General features: G+C 67.7%; 2 protein-coding genes across 2 annotated transcripts; both read left to right on the top strand.

Moving 5' to 3' along the window:
• Positions 1-353: 353 nt before the first annotated feature.
• On the top strand, positions 354-9,439 carry INSRR (insulin receptor related receptor). The gene is made up of 22 exons (XM_032204299.1): positions 354-456; positions 2,063-2,614; positions 3,345-3,657; positions 4,205-4,347; positions 4,428-4,572; positions 4,654-4,868; positions 4,953-5,079; positions 5,256-5,494; positions 5,576-5,743; positions 5,830-6,019; positions 6,175-6,207; positions 6,340-6,605; positions 6,775-6,911; positions 7,021-7,186; positions 7,458-7,566; positions 7,701-7,771; positions 7,857-8,086; positions 8,178-8,288; positions 8,380-8,539; positions 8,637-8,766; positions 8,864-8,998; positions 9,175-9,439. The coding sequence occupies exons 1-22, from the start codon at positions 354-356 to the stop codon at positions 9,437-9,439; spliced, it is 4,008 nt and encodes a 1,335-aa protein (XP_032060190.1).
• Positions 9,440-10,935: 1,496 nt separating this feature from the next.
• NTRK1 (neurotrophic receptor tyrosine kinase 1) lies at positions 10,936-20,760 on the top strand. Its single transcript, XM_032204642.1, has 17 exons — positions 10,936-11,132; positions 12,828-12,902; positions 13,028-13,099; positions 13,421-13,489; positions 14,119-14,273; positions 14,377-14,525; positions 15,037-15,163; positions 15,773-16,102; positions 16,314-16,331; positions 16,499-16,557; positions 16,818-16,920; positions 17,236-17,382; positions 17,488-17,618; positions 17,697-17,869; positions 19,672-19,912; positions 20,135-20,293; positions 20,523-20,760. Exons 1-17 carry the CDS (start codon positions 10,936-10,938, stop codon positions 20,706-20,708), a joined length of 2,391 nt encoding a protein of 796 aa, XP_032060533.1. The 3' UTR covers positions 20,709-20,760.
• The last annotated feature ends 1,698 nt before the right edge of the window (positions 20,761-22,458 follow it).

Below are 22,458 nucleotides of genomic sequence, written 5' to 3'. Positions count from 1 at the left end.
AAACTGAGGCACGGCGCATTTTCCTGTCCCCCCCCCCACCCCAAGCTTTCCCGGCCCCCTCCGGGCTGTCCGTGCTCGGGGGCCGCCCTGTTTTCTCCCCTCTTTATTTCCCAAACAAGCCCTGGCCCCGTCCCCGCGCAGTTGTCAGGTTAAATATTTGGTGTGCCGCAGCCGAAAACAGAAGTGAAGGGGCCGCGGGGGCCGGGCCGAGAGGGCTGGCGGGTGCAGGGAAGGGGGGGGGGGGGCCACCCCTGTCCCCGTGTCCCTTGGGTGCTGCCCGGGAGTGCGGGTGCCGTGCGGTGCCCGCCTGCAGCAGCCCCCGAGGCCGGAGGGAACCGCGGCCCCCCCCGGGGATGGGGGCGAAGGGGGCGAGGGCGCTGGGTGCCCTGCGCCTGGCGCTGGCCCTGCTGCTCCTCGGCCCCCTCCCGCTGCCCCCCGTGAGGGCCCCGTCCGAAAGTAAGTGGCCGGGAGGGGGGCGGTGGGGATGGGGTGCTGGGGGGGGATGCGGGTTTGGGTTTGGGGTCGTTTGGCTGCTCCCTAAGGGCTGAGGTCGTGCCTCGGTTTCCCCCCCCCCCCGTGCCTCGGTTTCCTCCCGTGGCACGGCTGCGTGCTTTGGGGTTTGGGGTGGGGAGCTCTTTGGGGAGCTGGGGTGGGGGCGTCCTGGGGAAAAATTGGGGTGGGGGCCCCGTGGTGGGGTCGGGGGCCCCGTGGTGGGGTCGGGGGCGTTGCTTTCTTGTCCTCGTGGGGGTCGGGGGGGTGGAAACGGCAGCCGTGCCCAGCGCCATGGGTGCGTGGCCCTCCGAGGCTGGGGGTGGCACCGTGGGGACGGGGCTGTGCTGGGGTCTGGCTGGGGGAAAAGCCTCAGGGGGCTCGTACGGGGACCCCCCCAGCCGCCATCCCAGTTTGGGATGGGTTTGGATGGGTTTGTCACTGGTGCAGCGGCGCGTCCTGCACCCCCCTCTGCCCCCTGCCTCAGTTTCCCCAGCGGGGTCGGGGAGGGTGGAACGGGAAAGGATGGGGGAGGGCAAAGCAGCCAAAATCCGTGCCGAGAGACGCCCTGGGGATGCTCACGAGGGCACGGGGGGTCCCAGCCCCCTCTCTGCACCCCGGGGGTCCGCAGCCCCCTCTCCCCTGGGGTTGGTGCCGCCCAGCCAAGGGCTCCGGTGCCTTTGCCAAGGTCACGGCGGTGGCAGTTTGGGGCCGCATCCCCTTGGGGCCGGCACCACAGCGGCCAAACCCTCAGCCCCACGGCACGACGGAGACCCCCATGTCCCAGGGGGGCACCCTAGGGTGCTGGGGGGGGGGGAGCTCTGCCAAAACCCTTTCACACGGGGACGGCTGCTGGGCCGTGGAGCTCGGTGCGGCAGCCGGCGGCACCGCGCGGCCGTGCCGTGGTGCCTGGTGTTTAGGGGACGCGCCGCGCCGGCCGTGTTTGCCCGGGGTGTTTACAGTAAATCCCTCTCCGGGTGTCTCCGCGCGTTTCTTTCCGCGATAACTCGGCGTCAGGTTTCAGCCTGGGGACGCTGCCAGAGGGGAGCTGCCAGCTTCGGGAGCGGGGAGCGGGTGATGCTCAGCGCTGGGTTGCCCCCCGCCCCGATGCTCCCGCTCCCTGTGGGGTATCCTACTGGGAAACCCATCGCCTCATCCCCGTGGGGCTGGCACGGCACGGTGCCGGGGGGTCAATTGGGGGGTGAGCTGGCATTAGGATGCCTTGTGGTTACCCCGAGCTGCCTGTGGGGCTCGGAGCCTCCCATGGGGTGGGCAGGGGGCTCGGGTGTGCTCTTGGGGTGGGCGAGGAGCTCCCGCGGAGCCAGACCTCGTTAGCATCACCGCGGCCGTGCCGTGCCCCGAGGAGCTGCGGCGCGCCGGCTGCTTGTCACGGCCACTCGCGTCTGCCCCAGCTGCCCACGGGGACTGCAGGCAGATGCGCCAGGCGGGGGGGGTGAGGAGGACATCAGCCCCCTCGGGTGACACGGCCCCGGGGAGGGGGGGTCCCTTGGGTGGCGGGGCCGTCTGCCCGGGCCCCCCCGCTGCCCCCGGGTCCCCCCTCTCGCCACCCCAGTCTGCGGCAGCATGGACATCCGCAACGACGTGTCCCAGCTGCAGAAGCTGGAGAACTGCTCCATCATCGAGGGCAACCTGCAGATCCTGCTGATGTTCACCACGGGCGCCGAGGACTTTCGGGGCTTCAGCTTCCCCCGCCTGCTGATGATCACCGAGTACCTGCTCCTCTTCCGCGTCTACGGGCTGGAGAGCCTGCGGGACCTCTTCCCCAACCTCTCGGTCATCCGCGGCACCAACCTCTTCTTCAACTACGCCCTGGTCATCTTCGAGATGCCGCACCTGCGGGACATCGGGCTGCACAGCCTCGGCCACGTCCTGCGCGGCTCGGTGCGCATCGAGCGCAACCAGGAGCTCTGCCACCTCTCCACCATCGACTGGGGGCTGCTGCTGCCCGACGCCGTGGACACCAGTTACATCGTGGGCAACAAACTGGCCGAGGAGTGCGCCGACGTCTGCCCGGGCATCCTGGACGTGGAGAAGCCGTGCGCTCAGACCAGCGTCAACGGGCAGCTGGATTACCGCTGCTGGACCTCCAGCTACTGCCAGAAAGGTGGGTGCTGGAGGCATGGGGATCGCCCCTCCGGGCTGCCTTGCTGGGAGCAAACCGGGGTCACTGGGAGGCACTGGGGAGGGCTGGGTGAGATGCTGGGGATGGCGGGGCCGGGCACGTGGCCGTCCCTGCCCCGGCGCAGCAGCGGTAGCGCGGCGGGGTAATCGGATCCGCGCTGTATCATCCTCCGGAGGAGAGGCCAGCTCCCAGCTGCCGTGTTTTCCCAGCGGCGAGGTAAATACAGGCCCCTCCCGGGCTCGTTTGCAGTAAACAGGAGGCCTGGTAATGAAATATATACTATAAACACAGATCCTTATCGGGGCCGTAACCTCGGCCACTGCCCCGGCCCCGGCTGCGCCACGCGGCCCCACCGGGCAGCCGAGGCTCGGCGCGGTTTGAGCCCCCCCCATCCATCCACCTGTCCGTCCGTCCGTCCGGGCAGCCCTCCCTCTGTCCATCCACCCACGAATTTGGCCATCCCTCCCTCCATCTCTCCATCTCTTCCTCTCCCTGCCCACCCTTCCCACCTCTATCCACCCACCCCTCCCTCCATCCCTCCACCCCTCTCTCCTCGCGCCCCCCGTGCCAGGAGGACGCCGGCAGCCCCCACCCCTCCCCACCCACCGCTTTCCCCCCTTTCCCCGTGCCACCCCCAAACCCTCTCCCTCTCCACGTTACCCTGCCTAACGTCCTCTCCCCATCCCCTGCCCGCGGCGCCTTTCTCCCTCAGTGTGCCCGTGCGGCGTGGGCTCGGCGTGCACGGCGGCGGGCGAGTGCTGCCACGCCGAGTGCCTGGGGGGCTGCGGGCGGCCCCGCGACAGCCGCTCGTGCGTGGCCTGCCGCCACTTCCACTTCAACGGGCACTGCCTGCCCTCCTGCCCGCCCCGCACCTACGAGTACGAGGGCTGGCGCTGCGTCACCGCCGAGTACTGCGCCAGCCTCCGCAAGGTGTCCGACAACCCCCGCGACGCCTCCAAGTTCGTCATCCACCAGCAGCAGTGCCTCTCCGAGTGCCCCCCCGGCTACACCAGGAATGAGAGCAGGTGGGGTGGGACACCCCCGGGATGGGAGACTTTGGGATGGGACCCCCTGGGATGGGACCCCTTGGGATGGGAACCCATGGGATGAGAATCCCTGCGATGGGACCCCCAGGGATGGGACCCTTTGGGATGGGAACCCACGGGATGGGAACCCATGGGATGGGAACCCACGGGATGGGACCCTTTGGGCTGAGACCCCCCAGGATGGGAACCCTTGGGATGGGACCCTTCGGGATGGGACCCCCTGTGATGGAACCCCCTGGGATGGGACCCCTTGGGATGGGACCCATCAAGATTGGAACCATTGGGATGGGACCCCCAGGGATGGGACCCTTCGGGATGAGACCCCTTAGGATGCGACCCCCCGGGATGGGAACCCCCGGGATGGGAACCCATGGGATGGGATCCCTTGGGATGGGACCCATTGGGGTTGGGACCCCCTGGGATGGGAACCCCCGTGATGGGACCCCCCCTTCCCGCGCAACCTGGGGGTGGTGATGGAGGGAGGTGGCTCCGTACCCTGCCCATGTCCCCGTCCCCATCCCCGCAGCATCTTCTGCCACAAGTGCGAGGGGCTGTGCCCCAAGGAGTGCAAGGTGGGCACCAAGACCATCGACTCGACGCGGGCGGCGCAGGAGCTGGCAGGATGCACCCTGGTGGAGGGCAACCTCATCGTCAACATCCGCCGGGGCTGTGAGTGCCGGGTTTGGTCCCGAGCAGTCGGTGTGCTGTCTGGGAGCGCCGCCCGGCTCACAGCCGTGGGTTATCCCCAGATAATTTGGCCTCGGAGCTGCAGAGCAGCCTGGGCCTCATTGAGACCATCACGGGCTTCCTGAAGATCAAGCACTCCTTCGCCCTCGTCTCCTTGTCCTTCTTCAAGAACCTCAAGCTGATCCGCGGGGACTCCATGGTGGACGGGTGAGGACGGGGAGCGGTGGGGACGCTTTGGGGGCTTTGGGGGTGCCCGTGCCCATCGCCTCCGCCCACGTCTCCCCCCAGAAATTACACCCTGTACGTCCTGGACAACCAGAACCTGCAGCAGCTGTGGGATTGGAGCCACCACGTCCTCTCCATCCCCGTGGGCAAGATGTACTTCGCCTTCAACCCCAAGCTCTGCCTGGCCGAGATCTACCGCATGGAGGAGGTGACGGGCACCAAGGGGCGGCAGAACAAAGCCGAGATCAACCCGCGCACCAACGGGGACCGGGCATCCTGTGAGTGCAGGACTGGGGCTGGGGGGGGCCCAGCGGCATGGCGAGCCCACCCCCGAGCCCTGCGCCCCCCCCGCCGCCCCGCAGGCAAGACCCAGACCCTGCGCTTCATCTCCAACGTCACCGAGGCCGACCGCATCTTCCTCAAGTGGGAGCGCTACCGGCCCCCCGAGTACCGCGACCTCCTCAGCTTCATCGTCTACTACAAGGAGTCGTAAGTGGCCCCCGGCCCTGGCGCTCGGGGTGGGGGCGAGCCCCTTCCCATGCATCCCCCACCCCGCAGCACCCTCACGGCACGGGGCTGCCCCATCCCGGGGAAGGGGGGTTGGCGAGGCCAGGGGGGTGCTCCGGGGACCCCCGCGTTGATACCCAAGGCTGGGTGGGGGCCAGACCCTTCCAGAACGTCTCGGAGTACGTGGGGCAGGACGCCTGCGGGGCGCAGAGCTGGAACGTGCTGGACGTGGAGCTGCCTCTCAGCAGCGACCAGGAGCCCGGGGTGGCCCTGCTCAACCTGCGCCCGTGGACGCAGTATGCCATCTTCGTCCGCGCCATCACCCTCACCACCGCCGAGGAAGGGCGCAACTACGGGGCGCAGAGCGAGGTGGTTTACATCCGCACCATGCCGGCGGGTAAGGGGCACCCCGGGGAGGGCTCGTGGGGTGCCCGCGGTGGTCTCCGAGGGAGATGCTGACGCCCCGCTGCGTGCCCAGCCCCGACGGTGCCCCGGGACGTCATCTCCATGTCCAACTCCTCGTCCCACATCGTGGTGCGCTGGAAGCCGCCCACGCAGCGCAACGGCAACATCACCTACTACCTGGTGCTGTGGCAGCAGCTGGCCGAGGACATGGAGCTCTACGTCAACGACTACTGCCACAAAGGTGCGGGAGGGCGGCTGGGGACGGGGACGGCACCTCTGGGACGGGGCCGTCCCGGTGCTTCCAGCCCTGCCCGTCCCTGCCCGCAGGCTTGAAGCTGCCCACCAGCAGCGCCGACACGCGCTTCAGCGACGGGGACGACCCCGAGGTGGAGCAGGACGCCGAGGAGCGGTGCTGCCCCTGCCGCCCCGCCGACGGGCAGCTCCGCATGGAGGGCGAGGCTGAATCCTTCCAGAAGAAGTTCGAGAACTTCCTCCACAACTCCATCATCATCCCCAGGTGACGGGTCTGGGGGGAAAACCCGGTGTCTGGGGGGAGATCCTGGTGTCTGGGGGGTCTCCCGGTGTCATTGGGGTCTCCAAGCACCATGCTGCCCCAGAGAGGGTGTCCCTTAATAAGGGGCTGCTTCCTTAACCTATTTTCTGCTACCTCAGGCCGCCCTGGAAGGTGACGTCCATCAACAAGAGGTGAGCTGGGAAATGGCCCCCAAAACCCCTGAGGGTCTCCCCTACCCCACCACCTTCGGGGAGGTGCCCCAGGTGCCCCAGCCCCAACCTGCCTCCCGTCCCCGTCCCCGTCCCCGTCTCCCCGCTCCGCAGGACCCCGAAGCGCCGCAGGGACGTGGCGGCCGTCACCTCCCCGACCAACACCTCCTCGGCGGAGCCGCCGGCCCTGAGCCGCGCCGGGAGCGAGCCCAAACCCGATTTCCAGATCTTTGAGGACAAAGTGGTGCGGGACCGGGCGGTGCTGTCACGGCTGCGGCACTTCACCGAGTACCGCATCGACATCCACGCCTGCAACCACGCCGCGCACACCGTGGGCTGCAGCGCCGCCACCTTCGTCTTCGCCAGGACCATGCCCGAACGTAGGTCCTGTAGGGCAGCGTGCGGGGTTGGGGCGAGGGCGGCCCCCCCTTCCTCGGTGATAGCAGGGCTTGGTGCGCGGTGCTCCGCCGCCCGGCCACGGATTGGGATGGTTTTGGGTGCTGTTGGCACCGGGATGGGGGTCCCGAGCCCCTTGGTGCCCCTCTGCAGTGCAAGCTGACAACATTCCCGGCAACGTGACGTGGGAGCCGGCCAGCAAGAACAGCGTCCTGCTGCGCTGGCAGGAGCCCCGCAACCCCAACGGGCTCATCCTCAAGTACGAGATCAAGTACAGCCGCGAGAGCGAGGTGAGGACCCGGCTCCGCCGTCGGGGGGGAGCTCAGCGTCCCCCTGCCCGGTGCCACGAGGGTTGGGGGGATGTCCCCGCTGCCACCATCCCCTCGCCCACCCCCCCAGGAGGTCACCACCGTCGTCTGCGTCTCCCGTCACCGCTACGCCAAGTACGGCGGCGTCCACCTGGCCCTGCTGCAGCCGGGGAATTACTCGGCCAAGGTCCGGGCCACCTCGCTGGCCGGCAACGGCTCCTGGACGGGGCTCGTCAAGTTTTACATCCTGGGGCCAGGTATCCTCAGGGGGCTGGGGGGGACTCAGTTGGGGCTGGGGGGACGCCAGCGGGACCCCCAGCTGTGGGGCAGGCAGCTCTGGGGGTGCTACTGGGCTGGGGAACTGGGGAGCGCTGGTGGGATGAGGGGATTCTGCACCCAAGGATGCTGCTGGATTGGGGGTCTGGGGGCTTTGGGGGTGCTCTGGGATGGGAGCACCGGGGATCAGGGGGTGCTGAGGCTCTGGGGAGCTGTGGTGGGATGAAACGCGTGGACGCGTGCCCCCGGTAGCCGAGGAGGAGTCTGGAAGCTTCTACGTCCTGCTGACCGTCACGCCCGTGGTGCTCATGCTGCTCATCTCCTGCCTCGCCATCTTCGTCTTCTTCTACAACAAGAAGAGGTAGCGACCCCCCCCACACACACACCCAGGACTGAACCCGGCTGATCCGGGGCTGGGGGGAGGCGACGTCGCTCACCCTGTCCCTTGTCCCCCCCCCCCTTCTTTGCACCATGCCCACCCCTCCGCCCTCGCAGGAACAACGACGGCTACCCCAGCGGGACGCTCTACGCCTCGGTCAACCCTGAGTACTTCAGCGCCTCAGACAGTACGTAGGGACAGGGGCATCCCCGTGGGCACCGTGTCCCCGTCACCGCAGGGATGGCACCGGTGACGGGTGTCCCCCTGCCCAGTGTACGTCCCCGACGAGTGGGAGGTGTCGCGGGAGAAGATCACGGTGATTCGGGAGCTGGGGCAGGGCTCCTTCGGGATGGTGTACGAGGGGCTGGCGCTGGGGCTGGTGGCCGAGGGCGAGGAGACCAAGGTGGCCCTGAAGACGGTCAACGAGCTGGCCACCATGCGGGAGCGCATCGAGTTCCTCAACGAGGCCTCGGTGATGAAGGCCTTCAAGTGCCACCACGTGGTAGGTGGGCGGCGAGGGGACGGGACGGGACACGGGGAAGGGATAAGGGGGGGCTGCTCACGGAGCTGTGCGCCCCCCGTCCTGTCCCCAGGTCCGTCTGCTCGGCGTCGTGTCCCAGGGCCAGCCGGCCTTGGTCATCATGGAGCTGATGACGCGTGGGGACCTGAAGAGCTACCTGCGCTCGCTGCGTCCCGACGCCGAGGTGAGGGGCTGGGGAGGGGGTCCCACAGAGGAAGGGGCACGGCCCCCCCCCCCCAAAAAAAAAAAAGCCTGACAGCCTTCCCTTTGGGCAGAACAACCCCGGGCTGCCGCCGCCCTCGCTGCGGGACATGATCCAGATGGCGGGCGAGATCGCCGACGGCATGGCTTACCTCAACGCCAAGAAGTTCGTGCACCGCGACCTCGCCGCCCGCAACTGCATGGTGTCCGAGGACTTCACCGTCAAGATCGGAGGTGGGCGGCCGGCGCCACCGGGGCTCGGACCCCCCCTGTCCGGGTGCTCCTGGCCTTCCTCCTCCTCTTCCTCTTCCTTGTCTTCCTCCTCGCCCAGACTTCGGCATGACGCGGGACATCTACGAGACGGATTACTACCGCAAAGGGGGCAAGGGGCTGCTCCCCGTCCGCTGGATGTCCCCCGAAGCCCTCAAGGACGGCATCTTCAACACCCAGTCCGACGTCTGGTAGGGGCCGGGGCGGGTGGGGGCCGTGCTGGGCGCCCCCCCCAAGCCCGTGGGACCCCCCCCCCAGCCCCCTCTGGCTGACCGTGGGGTGCCGCAGGTCCTTCGGGGTGGTGCTGTGGGAGATCGCCACGCTGGCCGAGCAGCCCTACCAGGGCATGTCCAACGAGCAGGTCCTGCGCTTCGTCATGGACAACGGCGTCCTGGAGAAGCCGGAGAATTGCCCCGACCAACTGTGAGCTGGGGCAGGATGGGGGGGGGGGAAAAGGGGGCACCGAGCCCATCACCCCCAACCTTTTGTCCCTACGGGGCACGGGCACGGTGACCCAGCTCCAACGGGGGTGTCCGGAGGAGGGGAAGGGGGTGCCGAGGAGCCCCCCCAGGACCCACCGTGCGCCCTGTGTCCCGCAGCCACGAGCTGATGTGCCTGTGCTGGCAGCAGAACCCCCGGCAGCGCCCGTCCTTCGTGCAGCTCCTGGAGGGCATCAAGGAGCACATGGCGCCCGCCTTCCGCACCCTCTCCTTCTTCTACAGCCCCGAAAATCGCCGGCGCGGCTCCGGAGAGCCCTCGGACGCCGAAACGGAGCAGCCCCCCGAGGAAGACGAGCCCCCCGCTCCCCCCTTGCCCACCCGCAGGGGCCGGGGTCGGCTCCCCAACGGGACGGGCTGCCTTTGAGAAAAGGGGGGGGGGCCCGACCCGACCCGACCCGCTCTGGACTTTTTCCCCCCCCCCGGTCCCATCCGTGGGGCCCTTTTTCGGGTTATTTATTGCTTTTAAAGGATTTTTTTTTTTTTTTTTTTTGGGGGGGGGGGGGGAGAGAGGTGTTGTGCTCGTGGGTGCATTCTGGGGGGGGGGGGGGGTTGGGGAATAAAAAGCTGCCCCGTGGGGTCGCGTTTCTGGGAATAAAGCGGGGTGGCCCCCCCCCTTTTTCAAGTGGGGAAACTGAGGCACGGCGCTGCCCTCCTGCCCCCCCCCCCGGCACCAGCATCGGGGGCATGAGGGCAAATAAAGGGGGACGGGGGTCGCTCCAGGGCTGCCTGCTCTGTGTGTGTGTGTGTGTGGGGGGGGGGGGGGGCACAGCTCGTTTTTTTTTTTTTTTTTTCCGTTCCCCCCCCCCCCCCCCCCCAATGTCCCATCTGCTTCCCGTGCGCCCCAGCTGTGGCTTTGCCCTGCGTTGCCCGAGCCGGGGGCGTTTCTGGGGAAAAAAACGTCAAAACCGCGGAATTCGGGAGGAGGTGGCGCGGCGGGGCGCTGGGGGGGCTAAACCCGGGGGGGGGGGAAAGATTTTGGAAGGGGGGGGGGGTCCTGCAAGGGCTCTGCTCAGCCCCAGGGTGCCTCGGGTTGGGGGCTGAGCGTGGAGGGGGGGGGGAAAATTGGGCTGAGGACGTGCCAAACTCAGCGCATGTGATGGGGGGGGGGGGGGGAGAATTGGGGTGGTGATGCCGGGGGGGTCGCGGCAGTGCTGTGCCCCCCCCCCCCACCACGAGGAGGGGACCCCGGGGGTGACATTTGGGGACGGGACCGTGCGCCCCCCCCCCTGCCTGCGCCCCGGTGGGGTCTCGGTGCGCCGCGAGGTTTTGGGGGGCACCTGGGGGGGGGGGGTCTTGGTGGCCTTGCGGGGAGGGGTTGGGGGGGTCTGGGGGCTGTGCTGCCCCCCCCCGGGGCACGGGAAGGGACGGACAGACGGATGGACGGGGGGGTGCTTTAGGGGTGGGGGGCTGCGGGTGCGCTTTGAAAGCGGGGAGGGGGCCAAGGGGGGGGGGAATTTTGGAGATGCGGGGTCCAGGGGGGGGTACGAGACCCCCGGGGGGCAAGGGGGGGGCACGACCACGACCCCCCCCCCTCCATACACCCACCTCCAGGGGCTGCGCGGGGAGCGTCGGGGGGTGCCCGGCCACCCCCTGCGCCACTTTGAAGGGGAGGGGGGGGGGGGGGCGCGGCGATCCCCGTCCCCCCCCCCCCAAATTCCCCTGCGGGCAGGGTCGGGGCGGGGGGAGCCGCCGGCCCCTCCCCGGGAGGCCGGGCCACGCGGGGCGGCTTTAAAGCCGCCGGTCCCACGCCTCGCCGTGCCCGTGGGTTGCAAAAAGGGGGGGGGGGGGGTCGATTTTGGGGAGGGGGGGGGGGGCTCGGCTTGCGACCCCCTGGAGCTGCCCCCCCGGCCCCGGCTCGCGATGCTGCCCTCCTGGCTCTGCCTGGCCGCCCTCCTGCCCCTGCTGCTGCCCCCCCCGACCCCCGCCGGGCCCCCCCTTTGCCCCCCGCCCTGCCCCTGCCCCACGTCCCGCAGCCTCCTCTGCAGGGAGCCCGGCACCGTCAGCAGCCTGGGGGGGGTCCTGCCCGGGGGGGGGGCGTCCCGACTCCTCGCCGAGATGTGAGTGGGGCTGGGGGACGGCGAGCGGGGTGGGGAGGGGGCTGGGGACGGGGATAAGGGGATGGGGGAGAGGGGCTGGGGACGGGGATAAGGGGATGGGGGCGAGGGGATGGGGCTGGGGGAGAGGGGATGGGGACGGGGATAAGGGGATGGGGGCGAGGGGATGGGGCTGGGATGGGGCTGGGGATGAGGGGATGGGGCTGAGGGCAAGAGGATGGGGCTGGGGATGAGGGTATGGGGTCGGGGATGAGGGTATGGGGTCGGGGATGGGGCTGGGGGCGAGGGGCTGGGGCTGGGATGCAGGGATGGGGACAGGGACGGGGCTGCGGATAAGGGGATGGGGACGGGGACAAGAGGATGGGGCTGGGGGTGAGGGTATGGGGACGGGGCTGGGGCTGGGGATAAGGGGATGGGGACAGGGATAAGGGACTGGGAATGGGGCTGGGGCTGGGAGACGGGGCTGGTGCTGGGGACAGGGATGGGGTGGTGGTGCAGGGGATGGGGACGGGGACAGGGATAAGGGGCTGGGGGACGGGGATGGGATAGGGGCGAGGGGCTGGGGCTGGGATGCAGCGATGGGGATGGGGATGGGGCTGGGTGCGAGGGGCTGGGGATAAAGGGATGGGGATGGGAACAAGGGACTGGGGACGGGGCTGGGGCTGGGGACGGGGACAGGGTGGTGGTGCAGGGGATGGGGATGGGATGCGATGGCGGGGATGGGGACAGGGATAAGGGGCTGGGGCTTGGGGCAAGGGAATGGGGCTGGGATGCAGCTGGGGACAGGGCTGGGGTTGGGGGCAAGGGGCTGGGGACGGGGATGGGCTGGGGCTGAGGATAAGGGGATGGGGACGGGGATAAGGGACTGGGGACGGGGATGGGGCTGGGAGCGAGGGGCTGGGGCTGGGATATGATGATGGGGACGGGGACGGGGACAAGGCGATGGGATGGGGTTATAGGGCTGGGAGACTGTCGTGGGGACAGGGCTGGGGCTGGGACACGCTGATGGGGACGGGGACGCGGCAGTGGGGTGGGGGGGAGAGATTGGGGTACGACTACGGGGCTGGGGTCGAGGCGAGGCTGCAGGGGCTGGGACACCACGATGGGGACAGGGACAGGATGGGGGGGGGCCCTGCTGCGCCCCCCCAGGGGCTGGGGGCAGCTCCTTGCCCCCTACCACGGGGGTGCCAGCGGGGGGGGGGGGTGTGTGGGTGGCAGCGGGGTGCCCGGGCTGGGTCCTCGCCCTGCCGCATTGCCGCACGCCCCCCCCCCTTGCCTCAGTTTCCCCCCCCCCCGGCTCTTTGTTCGCCTCCTCCCAGGGTGGGGTGGGTGGCGAGGGGGTGGTGGTCCCCCCCCCGTGACACCCCCGGCCTCCCTTGTCCCCATCGCAGCCTGGGGTGGGGAGGGGGGTGCGGGTCCCGCTGACGCCCTCCCCACGGTGTGGGTGCCCCAGCCCCTTCCCAGCCATCTCCCATGGGTGCTGCCCCCCCCCTCGCACCCCCCCATCCCACCAGGGCACCCCGCTCCTGGGTGCGGGGTGCGGAGAGCGGTGCCCCCCCCAACCACAGCAGCTCCCGACAGCAAATTGGGGGAACGAGGAGGGGCTCAGGGCTGCTCCCCCACCCCCGGGAGGTGCTGTCCCCATGGGGGGGGGGGACACACACCTGACCCCCCCCCCGTGGCCCCGTTGCCTTCCAGCATCATCGAGAAGCAGCCGCTGCTCACCGCCCTGACCCGCGCCGACACCAGGATGCTGCGGGACCTCAGGAAGCTGTGAGCACCCAAGGGTGCCGGGGGGAGGGGGGGTGCAGGAGGTGGGGGGGGGGACAGAGGACGAGGTCCTGGGGGGGGGGGGGTCTCGGACCCCGCTGTGCGTGCTGAGCCCTCTCCTCCCCCAGCACCATCACCGGCTCGGGGCTGCAGCACATCTCCGACGATGCTTTCCAGGACACCCCCAGGCTGAGCCACGTGTGAGTGCCCCCCCCATGGCTCCAGGGCTCCGGTCCCCGTCCCTATATGTCCATCTGTGTCCCCCCCCCGCCGTGGGGACACTCATCCCCGGTGCAGGGTGGCTCGTCCCCATGCCCGGAGGTGGGGTGGGGGGATCGATGCCATCCCGCTGCAACCAGGCTTTGGAGAGGGTGGGGGGGGGACACACGCACATGGGGCCGTGCTGCTGAGTGGGAAACCATCGATCGGGGCAGGAGCCCCCCCCACGGGAGCGAGGGGGATGCGGGATGAGGGTGGTCCCAGGGTTATGGGGGGGGGGCTGATGGGTGCTGTGCTGGCAGGAACCTCTCCTTCAACGCCCTGCGCAGCCTCTCCTGGAAACCCTTCCAGCATCTGCCCCTGCAGGAGCTGTGAGTGCCCGGGGAGGGGGCGCAGCGGGGGTGGCCCCCTTGGGGTGTGGGGGGGGATGTGGGTACGGGTGGTGCGGGAGATAGGGGCTGGGGGGCTGGGGGCATGGAGTGGGTGGTGCCCTGCGGTGAGGTGGAGGGGCTGAGAGTCACGGGGGGGGACGGGGAGGGGATGGGGAGAGGATGGGGACAGGGATGGGGATGGGGATGGTAATGGGGTCAGGGATGGGGAGGGGATGGGGATGGGAATAGGATGGGGATGGTAATAGGGACAGGGATGCGTCAGGAATGGGGACGGGGATGGTAATAGGGTCAGGGATGAGTCAGAGACTTGGGGATGGGAATGGGGATGGGGACGGGGACGGGGATGGTAATAGGGGCAGGAATGGGGATGGGGATAGTAATAGGGTCAGGGGTGGGTCAGGAATGGGGACGGGGATGGGGATGGGCATGGAGAAGGGGACGGGGATGGGAATGGGGTTGGTGATGGGGTACAGCACACGTGGCACACCCCCACATGAAACCATCCACCCGGGGCGCCCGGTCCAGAAGCAGCGCAGCCGGGGCCGCCCGCTTGGCCCCCCCCGGGCACCCCGCTGCAGCACAGATCCTCTCGCCCCCCCTACCCCCAGCATCCTGGTGGGAAACCCCCTCAGCTGCTCCTGCGGGGTCCGCTGGCTGCAGCTGTGGCAGGACGGGAGCCGCGCCGAACTGGGCAACCAGTCACTGGGCTGCTGGGCGGGCGGCGTGCTGGTGCCACTGGGCAGCCAGCCCCTGAGCGGCTGCGGTAGGTGGCGGGGACGTGGTGCCCCCCGGTTTTGGGGGGTGTTGGCGTGTGTCCCCCCGCCTGGGGACAGCGGGGACCTCTCAAACCCCGTTCTCCCCGGCAGAGCCCCCCACGGTCCGCATCGAGCACCCCGACGTGGCGCTGCGCCAAGGGGACAGCGTCAACCTCACCTGCCACATCGCCGGAGAGCCGCCGGCCACCGGGGACTGGCTGGTGCCCGATGTGGGTTCGGAGCCACCCGGGGTCACCAAGGCAAGCGCAAAGCCCCGGGGCTGGGGGCACGGCGGGGGACGCCAGTTTGGGGCCACCGGTTTGGGGATGGAGGCTTTGGGGATGCTGGTTTTGGGGCTGCTGGTTTGAGGACACAGGTTTTGGGGACGCCAGTTTTTGGGGATGCCACCTGGGGTCACCAAGGCAAGCGCAATGCCCCAGGGCTGGGGGCACAGCGGGGAGGGGGGTTTTGGGGACGCCAGGTTTTGGGGACGCAGGTTTGGAGACACCGGTTTTGGGGCCACTGGTTTGGGGACTCCAGGTTTTGGGGGCGCTGGTTTTGGGGCCACTGGTTTGGGGATGGAGGCTTTGGGGATGCTGGTTTTGGGGCTGCCGGTTTGAGGACGCAGGTTTTGGGGACGCCAGTTTTTGGGGATGCCACCTGGGGTCACCAAGGTGATCGCAACGCCCCGGGGGCTGGGGGCACGGCGGGGTGGGGAGGGGGGGGCGCAGCAGGGTGCGTTGTCTCACTGCGTCCCGCTGCGCCCCGCAGGTTTCGGAGGGGGAGCTCGTCCTGGAGATCACCAACGTCTCCTCCAGCCTCAACCACAAGGAGCTCACGTGCCGGGCGGAGAACGTGGCGGGGCCGGCGGAGGACAGCGTGATGCTGAACGTCACCTGTGAGACGCACGGGGAGGGGACACGGGGACCGGAGCGGGGCAAGGGGGCTATGGGGAGAGAGGGTTTGGGGACACTGGTTTTGGGGATGCCGGTTTGGGGCTGCAGGTTTTGGGGACGCTGGTTTGGGGACGGAGGTTTTGGGGGATGTCAGTTTTGGGGGATGCTGGTTTTGAGGATGCAGGTTTGGGGCTGCCGGTTTTGGAGACACTGGTTTGGGGACGGAGGTTTTGGGGATGCCAGGTTTGAGAATGGAGGGTTTTGGGGACGGAGGTTTTGGGACACAGGTTTGGGGGATGGAGGGTTTGGGGATGGAGGTTTTGGGGATGCCAGGTTTGGGGCTGCTGATTTGGGGACAGAGGTTTTGGGGATGCCGGTTTGGGGCTGCTGGTTTGAGGACACAGGTTTTGGGGCCGCCGGGTTTGGGGCTGCTGGTTTGGGGACGCCAGGTTTGGGAACGGAGGGTTTTGTGGACGGAGGTTTTGGGACACATTTGAGGATGCAGGTTTGGGGCTGCCGGTTTTGGGGCTACAGGTTTTGGGGCCGCTGGGTCTGGGGCTGCCGGTTTGGGGGCTGCAGGTTTGGGGACGCAGGCGGCTCTGCCTCCCCAGTCCCGCCGGTGATCCTGCTCCTGCAAGAGGCCATCCCCCAGCACTTCTGGTGCATCCCCTTCTCGGTGGACGGCAACCCGGCGCCCAGCATCCGCTGGCTCTTCAACGGCACGGCGCTGGCCGAGGGGCCCTACATCCACACCCGCATCATGGAGTACGAGCACAACACCACCGTGCTGCACGGCTGCCTCCAGCTCAACCGCCCCACGCACGTCAACAACGGCAACTACACCCTCCTGGTGCGCAACCCCCTGGGCGCCGCCGCCCGCAGCGTGTGGGGTCGCTTCATGGACAACCCCTTCAGCTTCAGCCCCGAGGAGCCCATCCCCGGTACGTGGCGGAGGGGCTGGGGGCTTCCTTGGGGGGCTCCCCCCCCGGCTGGTGGAGGTGCCCCGCAACCTCTCCGTGCGCCGACACCGCTGCCTCCGTCTCCGCCTCGCTGCCTCGTGGCTCCGTGCCTCAGTTTCCCCGATTTTTTGGGGGTGTTCTCTTTTTTGGGGAATAACGCCTGTTTTTTTTTCCTTTCTCCATGCTGTGCCAGTGTCTCTGTCTCCGCTGGGTGAGTGCTGGGCACGCTGCTCCCCCTGCCCCAATCCCCCCCGAGCCGTGCTGACCCGGGGTTCCCCCCCCAAGTGCGGGTGCAGCGCTCATGGAGGAGCGTGGCTGTCCTTGTCCCCGCTGCGTCCCCCACCCCACGCTCACCCTGCGCCCCTCTCCCCACCCCAGGCACCAGGAACAGCTCGCTGGAGGGGCCCGTGGAGACGATGGACGAGCACACCTTTGGGGTGAGGGCTCGGCCGGCACGGGGGGCTCTGTGATTTGGGGTGGGGGGACCAGGGCACCCAGGGGAACGCAGGATAAATCCGTAAAGCACAGGCAAACCCGAGGCCAGATGAAGTGGGAAGGTGATGGGGATGAAGGCAGTCCCCTGCCCTCCCCCTGCCTCGGTTTCCCCAGCGGGCTGGCGGCCACCTCCACCCCAAGGGCTGGGAGAAGGGACCCGGCTCCGCAGCAGGACCCCGAGCCCCCTCCCCGCTGTCCCCAGGTGTCCGTGGCCGTGGCCCTGGCCGTGTTCGCCTGCCTCTTCCTCTCCGTCATGCTCCTCGTGCTCAACAAGTGCGGGCACCGCTCCAAATTCGGCATCAACCGTGAGTCCCCCCTCGCCCCGCTCCCCGCGCCCGGCCACAGGGTGACTGTCCCCACGGGTCCCCATCGCCCTGAACCCCCTGGGGGGGGGACACACCGGGTGGCAATGGGGGCCCCCGCTGGGGCCAGGCAGCGCGGGCAGCAGCTGCTAATTCACTCCTGGAATGGATTCAGCCTCTAAATGGGTTTGATCGGGCTGGCTCCCCCCGGGGCCGGCCGGGGCGGGGGGATGCTCGGCAGCGCCTGGCACCGCTGTGCAAAACCCCCCCCTTGCTCCCGTCCTCCCCCCGTGATGTCCCCGTCCCTGTCCCCCGCAGGCTCGGCCGTGCTGGCCCAGGAGGACGACCTGGCCATGTCCCTGCACTTCATGAACCTGGGCAGCAGCCCCGTGTCCTCCACCGAGAGCAAGCTGGAGGGGCTGAAGAGCAACTTCATCGAGAACCCGCAGTACTTCTGCAACGCCTGTAAGGCTGGGGGGACCCCCGAGCACCCCCTGTAGCCCCCAGCCACCCTCCCTCGCACCTAATTGGGGTGGGGGGGCCTGGGGCTGATGCCTGGGTGCCCCCCAGGCGTGCACCACGTGCAGCGCCGGGACATCGTGCTCAAGTGGGAGCTGGGCGAAGGCGCCTTCGGGAAGGTTTTCCTGGCCGAGTGCTACAACCTCCTCCCGGAGCAGGAGAAGATGCTGGTGGCCGTGAAGGTGAGGAGGGGGGGACGGCGGTGGGGGTCCGGGGTGGGGTGGTCCCGGGTCCGGGCTGAGGCCGTGTGCCGGCGGCAGGCGCTGAAGGAGGTGACGGAGAGCGCGCGGCTGGACTTCCAGCGGGAAGCCGAGCTGCTGACGGTGCTGCAGCACGAGCACATCGTCAAGTTCTACGGCGTCTGCACCGAGGGCGAGCCCCTCATCATGGTCTTCGAGTACATGAAGCACGGCGACCTCAACCGCTTCCTCAGGTGGGCCCGGGGCGCGCGGCCCCCTCCCCGCGCGCTCCATCAGCGGGGCTCAGCCAGCCCGCCCCGCGCTCCCTGCTAATGCAGCCCTCCTTGCAATATTGATTAGATTAGCTGTCTGAGAGGCTTAAATAGAGAGAGATTGGCCATCAGCTGGAATAAGCAGAGACTTTTCGATTGGCCCCCCAGGTATTGCTGCTAGACGGGGGGGGGGCGGTGCGGAGAGTGGGGGGGGGAAGAGGCTGCCAGAGGCATCGCTTTAGTGGCCAGGCGATGAGCTCTGAGACGTGGCTTTTATGATTATTGTTATGGGACTTGGCAGTAATGGTTCTGCCGAGCAGAGCCCCCCGCTCGCGGCCGCGGCCTCCTCGGCCGGGCTGTCAGCAGCGCTCGCCATCAAAGGCAGCGTGCCCCTGCCTCGCCTGCTGGCCCCCGGCCGGCTCCGCGCCCTCCCCGTGCTCGCCGAGCTGCGTGTGCACGTGCACACGTGTGCACAGCCCTCCTTGGCACGCACCCGGGCTTCCCTGGTGTGGGTGTGCACACACGTGTGTGCACCACGCCTCCAGGCATGTGTTTGTGTGCGTGGTTTCCTTGCACGTGTGCGTGGCTTCCCCGGTGTGCACGCACACGTGTGTGTGCCTGCCCTCTGTGCGTGCGTGGTGTGGATGCTGCTTCAGCCGTGTGTGTGCACTTGTGTGGCTTTCCCTGGTGTGGCTGCACGTGTGTGTGCACACTCCCCGGCACGTGCACATGCATGTGCGCGGCCCTCTCTGGCTTGAGTGCACACACACGTGCACGCCTTCCTGCGTGCATGCACACACAGGGGCACTCCTTCCTGCGTGCATGCACACACACAAACGTGCACTCCTTCCTGTGTGCATGCACAAACACACATGCACCCCTTTCTGCATGCACACACACACGTGCACCCCTTTCTGTGTGCATGCACAATCACACGTGCACCCCTTTCTGCATGCATGCACACAGACGTGCACGCCTTCTTGCTTGCATGCACACGCACACCTTCCTGTGTGCATGCACATGCACACACACGTGTACACCTTCCTGTGTGCAAGCACAGACACATACACACCTTCCTGTGTGCATGCACACACACACACATGCACCCCTTCCTGCGTGCATTCACACAAATGTGCACCTCTTCCTGTGTACAAGCACACAAATGTGCACACCTTCCTGCATGCATGCACAAACACACGTGCATCCCTTTCTGCATGCATGCACACACACATGAACGCCTTCTTGCTTGCATGCACATGCACATCTTCCTGTGTGCATGCACACACACACACACACGTGCACTGCTTCCTGTGTACATGCACAAACACCTGTGCACCCCTTTCTGCATGCACACACACACGTGCACCCCTTTGTGTGCGCATGCACAAACACACATGCACCCCTTTCTGCATGTATGCACACAGACGTGCACTCCTTCTTGCTTGCATGCACACACACCCTTCCTGTGTGCATGCACAAACATATGTGCACCCCTTTCTGTGTGCATGCACACACACACATGCACACCTTCCTGTGTGCAAGCACACACACATGCACACCTTCTTGTGTGCATTCACACACACGCACACGTGCACCCCTTCCTGTGTGCATGCACAAACACACGTGCACCCCTTCCTGTGTGCATGTACAAAGACATGTGCACCCCTTCCTGCGTGCACACACACACGAGCACACCCCTGTACCACTGCACCCAACCTGCACCCCCACCCCCACCCCCGTGCGTCCCCCCCCCCTGGCTCCGAGCACCCCCTCTGCCCCTCCAGGTCCCACGGGCCGGACGCCAAGATCCTGGAGCAGGGCCAGGGGCAGCCCCGCGGGCAGCTGACGCTGAGCCACATGCTGCAGATCGCCACGCAGATCGCCTCGGGCATGGTGTACCTCGCCTCCCTCCACTTCGTGCACCGCGACCTGGCCACCCGCAACTGCCTGGTGGGCCACGAGCTGGTGGTGAAGATCGGCGACTTCGGCATGTCCCGCGACATCTACAGCACCGACTACTACCGGGTGAGCAGCCCAGGCTCGTCCGTGCCCCCCCCTGCCCTCCCCAAGCCTCGATTTTTCCATTTTAGCTGCTGCCCCCTACCCCAAGCCCATTTAATATTTAATGGTGCCGCAGAGCACTTAGCGTAGCGGGGGGCTGGGGGTCCGGCGGCAGCATGGTGGGGAAGGACTATGGGGGGCGGCGGGGGGGGGTCCCCAGCTGATGGCCCCCCCCGTTCTGGCTAGGTGGGAGGCCGGACCATGCTGCCCATCCGCTGGATGCCCCCCGAGAGCATCCTTTACCGCAAGTTCACCACCGAGAGCGATATCTGGAGCTTCGGCGTGGTGCTCTGGGAGATCTTCACCTACGGGAAGCAGCCCTGGTACCAGCTCTCCAACACCGAGGTGAGCTTCTGGGGGTGGGCAGCACCCTCTCAGAGCCCCCCCACCCTTAATTTTGGGGGTCGGCGAGCGGCCTCGAGCAAGGAGCTGACCCCCCTGCGTCCCCCTGCGCTCTCCACACGGGGCGAGGAGAGGACCCCCGGTCATAGGAGTACCTGGTGGTGGTGGTGGTGGTGGGGGGGGGGCGAGCTGTATTTCCCCCCCCCCAACCCCAAATCTTGACCTCCCGCAGGCCATCGAGTGCATCACGCAGGGCCGGGAGCTGGAGAGGCCCCGCACGTGCCCCTCGGAGGTGTACGACATCATGCAGAGCTGCTGGCAGCGCGAGCCCCAGCAGCGCCAGCGCATCAAGGACATCCACAGCCGCCTCCAGGCTCTGGTCAAGAGCCCCCCCATCTACCTGGACATCCTGGGCTGAGCGGGGAACCCCCCCCCAAGCCCCTCGGTTCCCCCAAAATCCCCCCTACAACCTGGAGGGGTTGGCTGTCACCCCCCAGGGATGGCTGGAGGGGTTTGGACCCTCTCTCCGTGTGTCCCCCCCCCCCCTCGTCCCGTCCCCAAAGGGATGCCTCGAGGGCTCGACCCCCATGGAAAGTGTCCTGGGGGGGCTGTGGGGCTGGTTTGGGGGTCCCAGGGCTGTGCACTTGGGCTGTGCCACAAGGGTTTGGGGTCGCGGCACCCACCCGATGTGGGTTTGCTCCTGGGGGGCAGAACCGGGGGACCCCAGCCCCACGTTGGTGGCTCGGCTGCTCCATGGGGGGGGTGCGGGGGGTCTGGGTGAGGGTCCCCCGTGGTTTGGTTGCTCCTTTTTTCCCCCCCCCGGCCCGGCAGCGAGCCCGGCCCATAATAAAACATCCACTTCTCTGCCATGCTGGGACCTGGCTGCCTCGGGGGGGCTTTCTGAGGAGAAAGAGGGGCTTTTCGGAAGAAAGAAGGGGGTTTTTTTTGGGAAAGAGGGGCTTTTGGAGAGGGAAAGAGGGGCTTTTGAGGGGAAACAAGGGCTTTTTGGGAGGAAAGAGGGACTTTTTGGGAGGAAAGAGGGACATTTTGGGAGGAAAGAGGGGCTTTTTGGAGAGAAAGAGGGGCTTTTTGGTGGGGGAAAGAGGGTCTCTTGCGGGAGAAAGAAGGGGTTTTGGGGAGAAAGAAGGGCATTTTGGAGCAGGGGATGAGGAACAAGGATCTGGAGGGGTCGCAGTGGCACGGCGCTGTCTCGGTGCCCGGCACGGGGCGAGGTTTGGGCGGCAGCACCAAGGGGCGAAGACCCCAAAATTCGGAACAAAGGGAGGCGCCCCCCCCCCGACACCCCCCCAACCCCCCTCCCTGCACACCGTCACCGGAGCCATGGGGTTATCGAATGCCCTGGAGCGTCCACTTAATCATCCTTCCCAGGGCTCTCCGGCCGCCTTGGTAATGTTTGAGCCCTGGATCTGGCTGTAATGGAGCCGAATTGATTTCATCTGGCTAATTAGGCTGCGCCCTGCCAGCTCCTTGCTTACCCACCGCGACCCGAGATAAGGGGAAGGGGAGCCGGGGGGAAACTGAGGCACGGTGCCGGGTGCCTCGGGGTGGATTTGGGGTGGATTTGGGGTGAATTTGGCACAGCAGCAAACCAGAGCTGCCCCCCTGGTGTCCCCCAAATGCGATCCGTCCCCAGTTGTCACCCCAAAGTGGGGTCACCGTGTCCAAAGTGGGGTCACCAACCTGGGGCTGGCAAAGCGGGTGGGGAAACTGAGGCAGGGGCTGTGAGCCGAACCTCTGCATCCAGGCGGTGGCTCCTGGCCCCTTGTCCCACCCCAAAAGTTTTCCTTTAGGGTTTGGGGGGGGGGGTTTGGAGCCGTGGCACCGGTGAGCCACCCGCTTCCTTGGGGTTTCTCTAATCGCTGCCTGCGCTGATGGATGGGCTTTTCCCTCTGATCTAATTTGAGGAAGGAACAAGATTACAACTTTGAGCTTTTCCAGCGCCGCGCTGCAGATTGCCTCCCCGGTCAATACCGCGCCCCGCCGAGGGGAAGCGGCGGCCGCGCGCCACCTGGGCGCTGAAAAAGGAGCAAAAAAAACCCCAAAAAGGGGACTGCGGGTGGCACAGAGCACCGGGCTTGGCGGACGAGCCTCCCCGTGGCCGTGCCTCAGTTTCCCCCCCGTGGGGCAGCTGGGGAAGGGTTAAGCCC

The sequence above is a fragment of the Aythya fuligula genome, chromosome 28 (assembly GCF_009819795.1).
Source record: "Aythya fuligula isolate bAytFul2 chromosome 28, bAytFul2.pri, whole genome shotgun sequence".
NCBI classification, from domain to species: domain Eukaryota; kingdom Metazoa; phylum Chordata; class Aves; order Anseriformes; family Anatidae; genus Aythya; species Aythya fuligula.
Note: the sequence above shows the minus strand (reverse complement) of the source record. Positions and strands in the feature narration are given on the sequence as shown.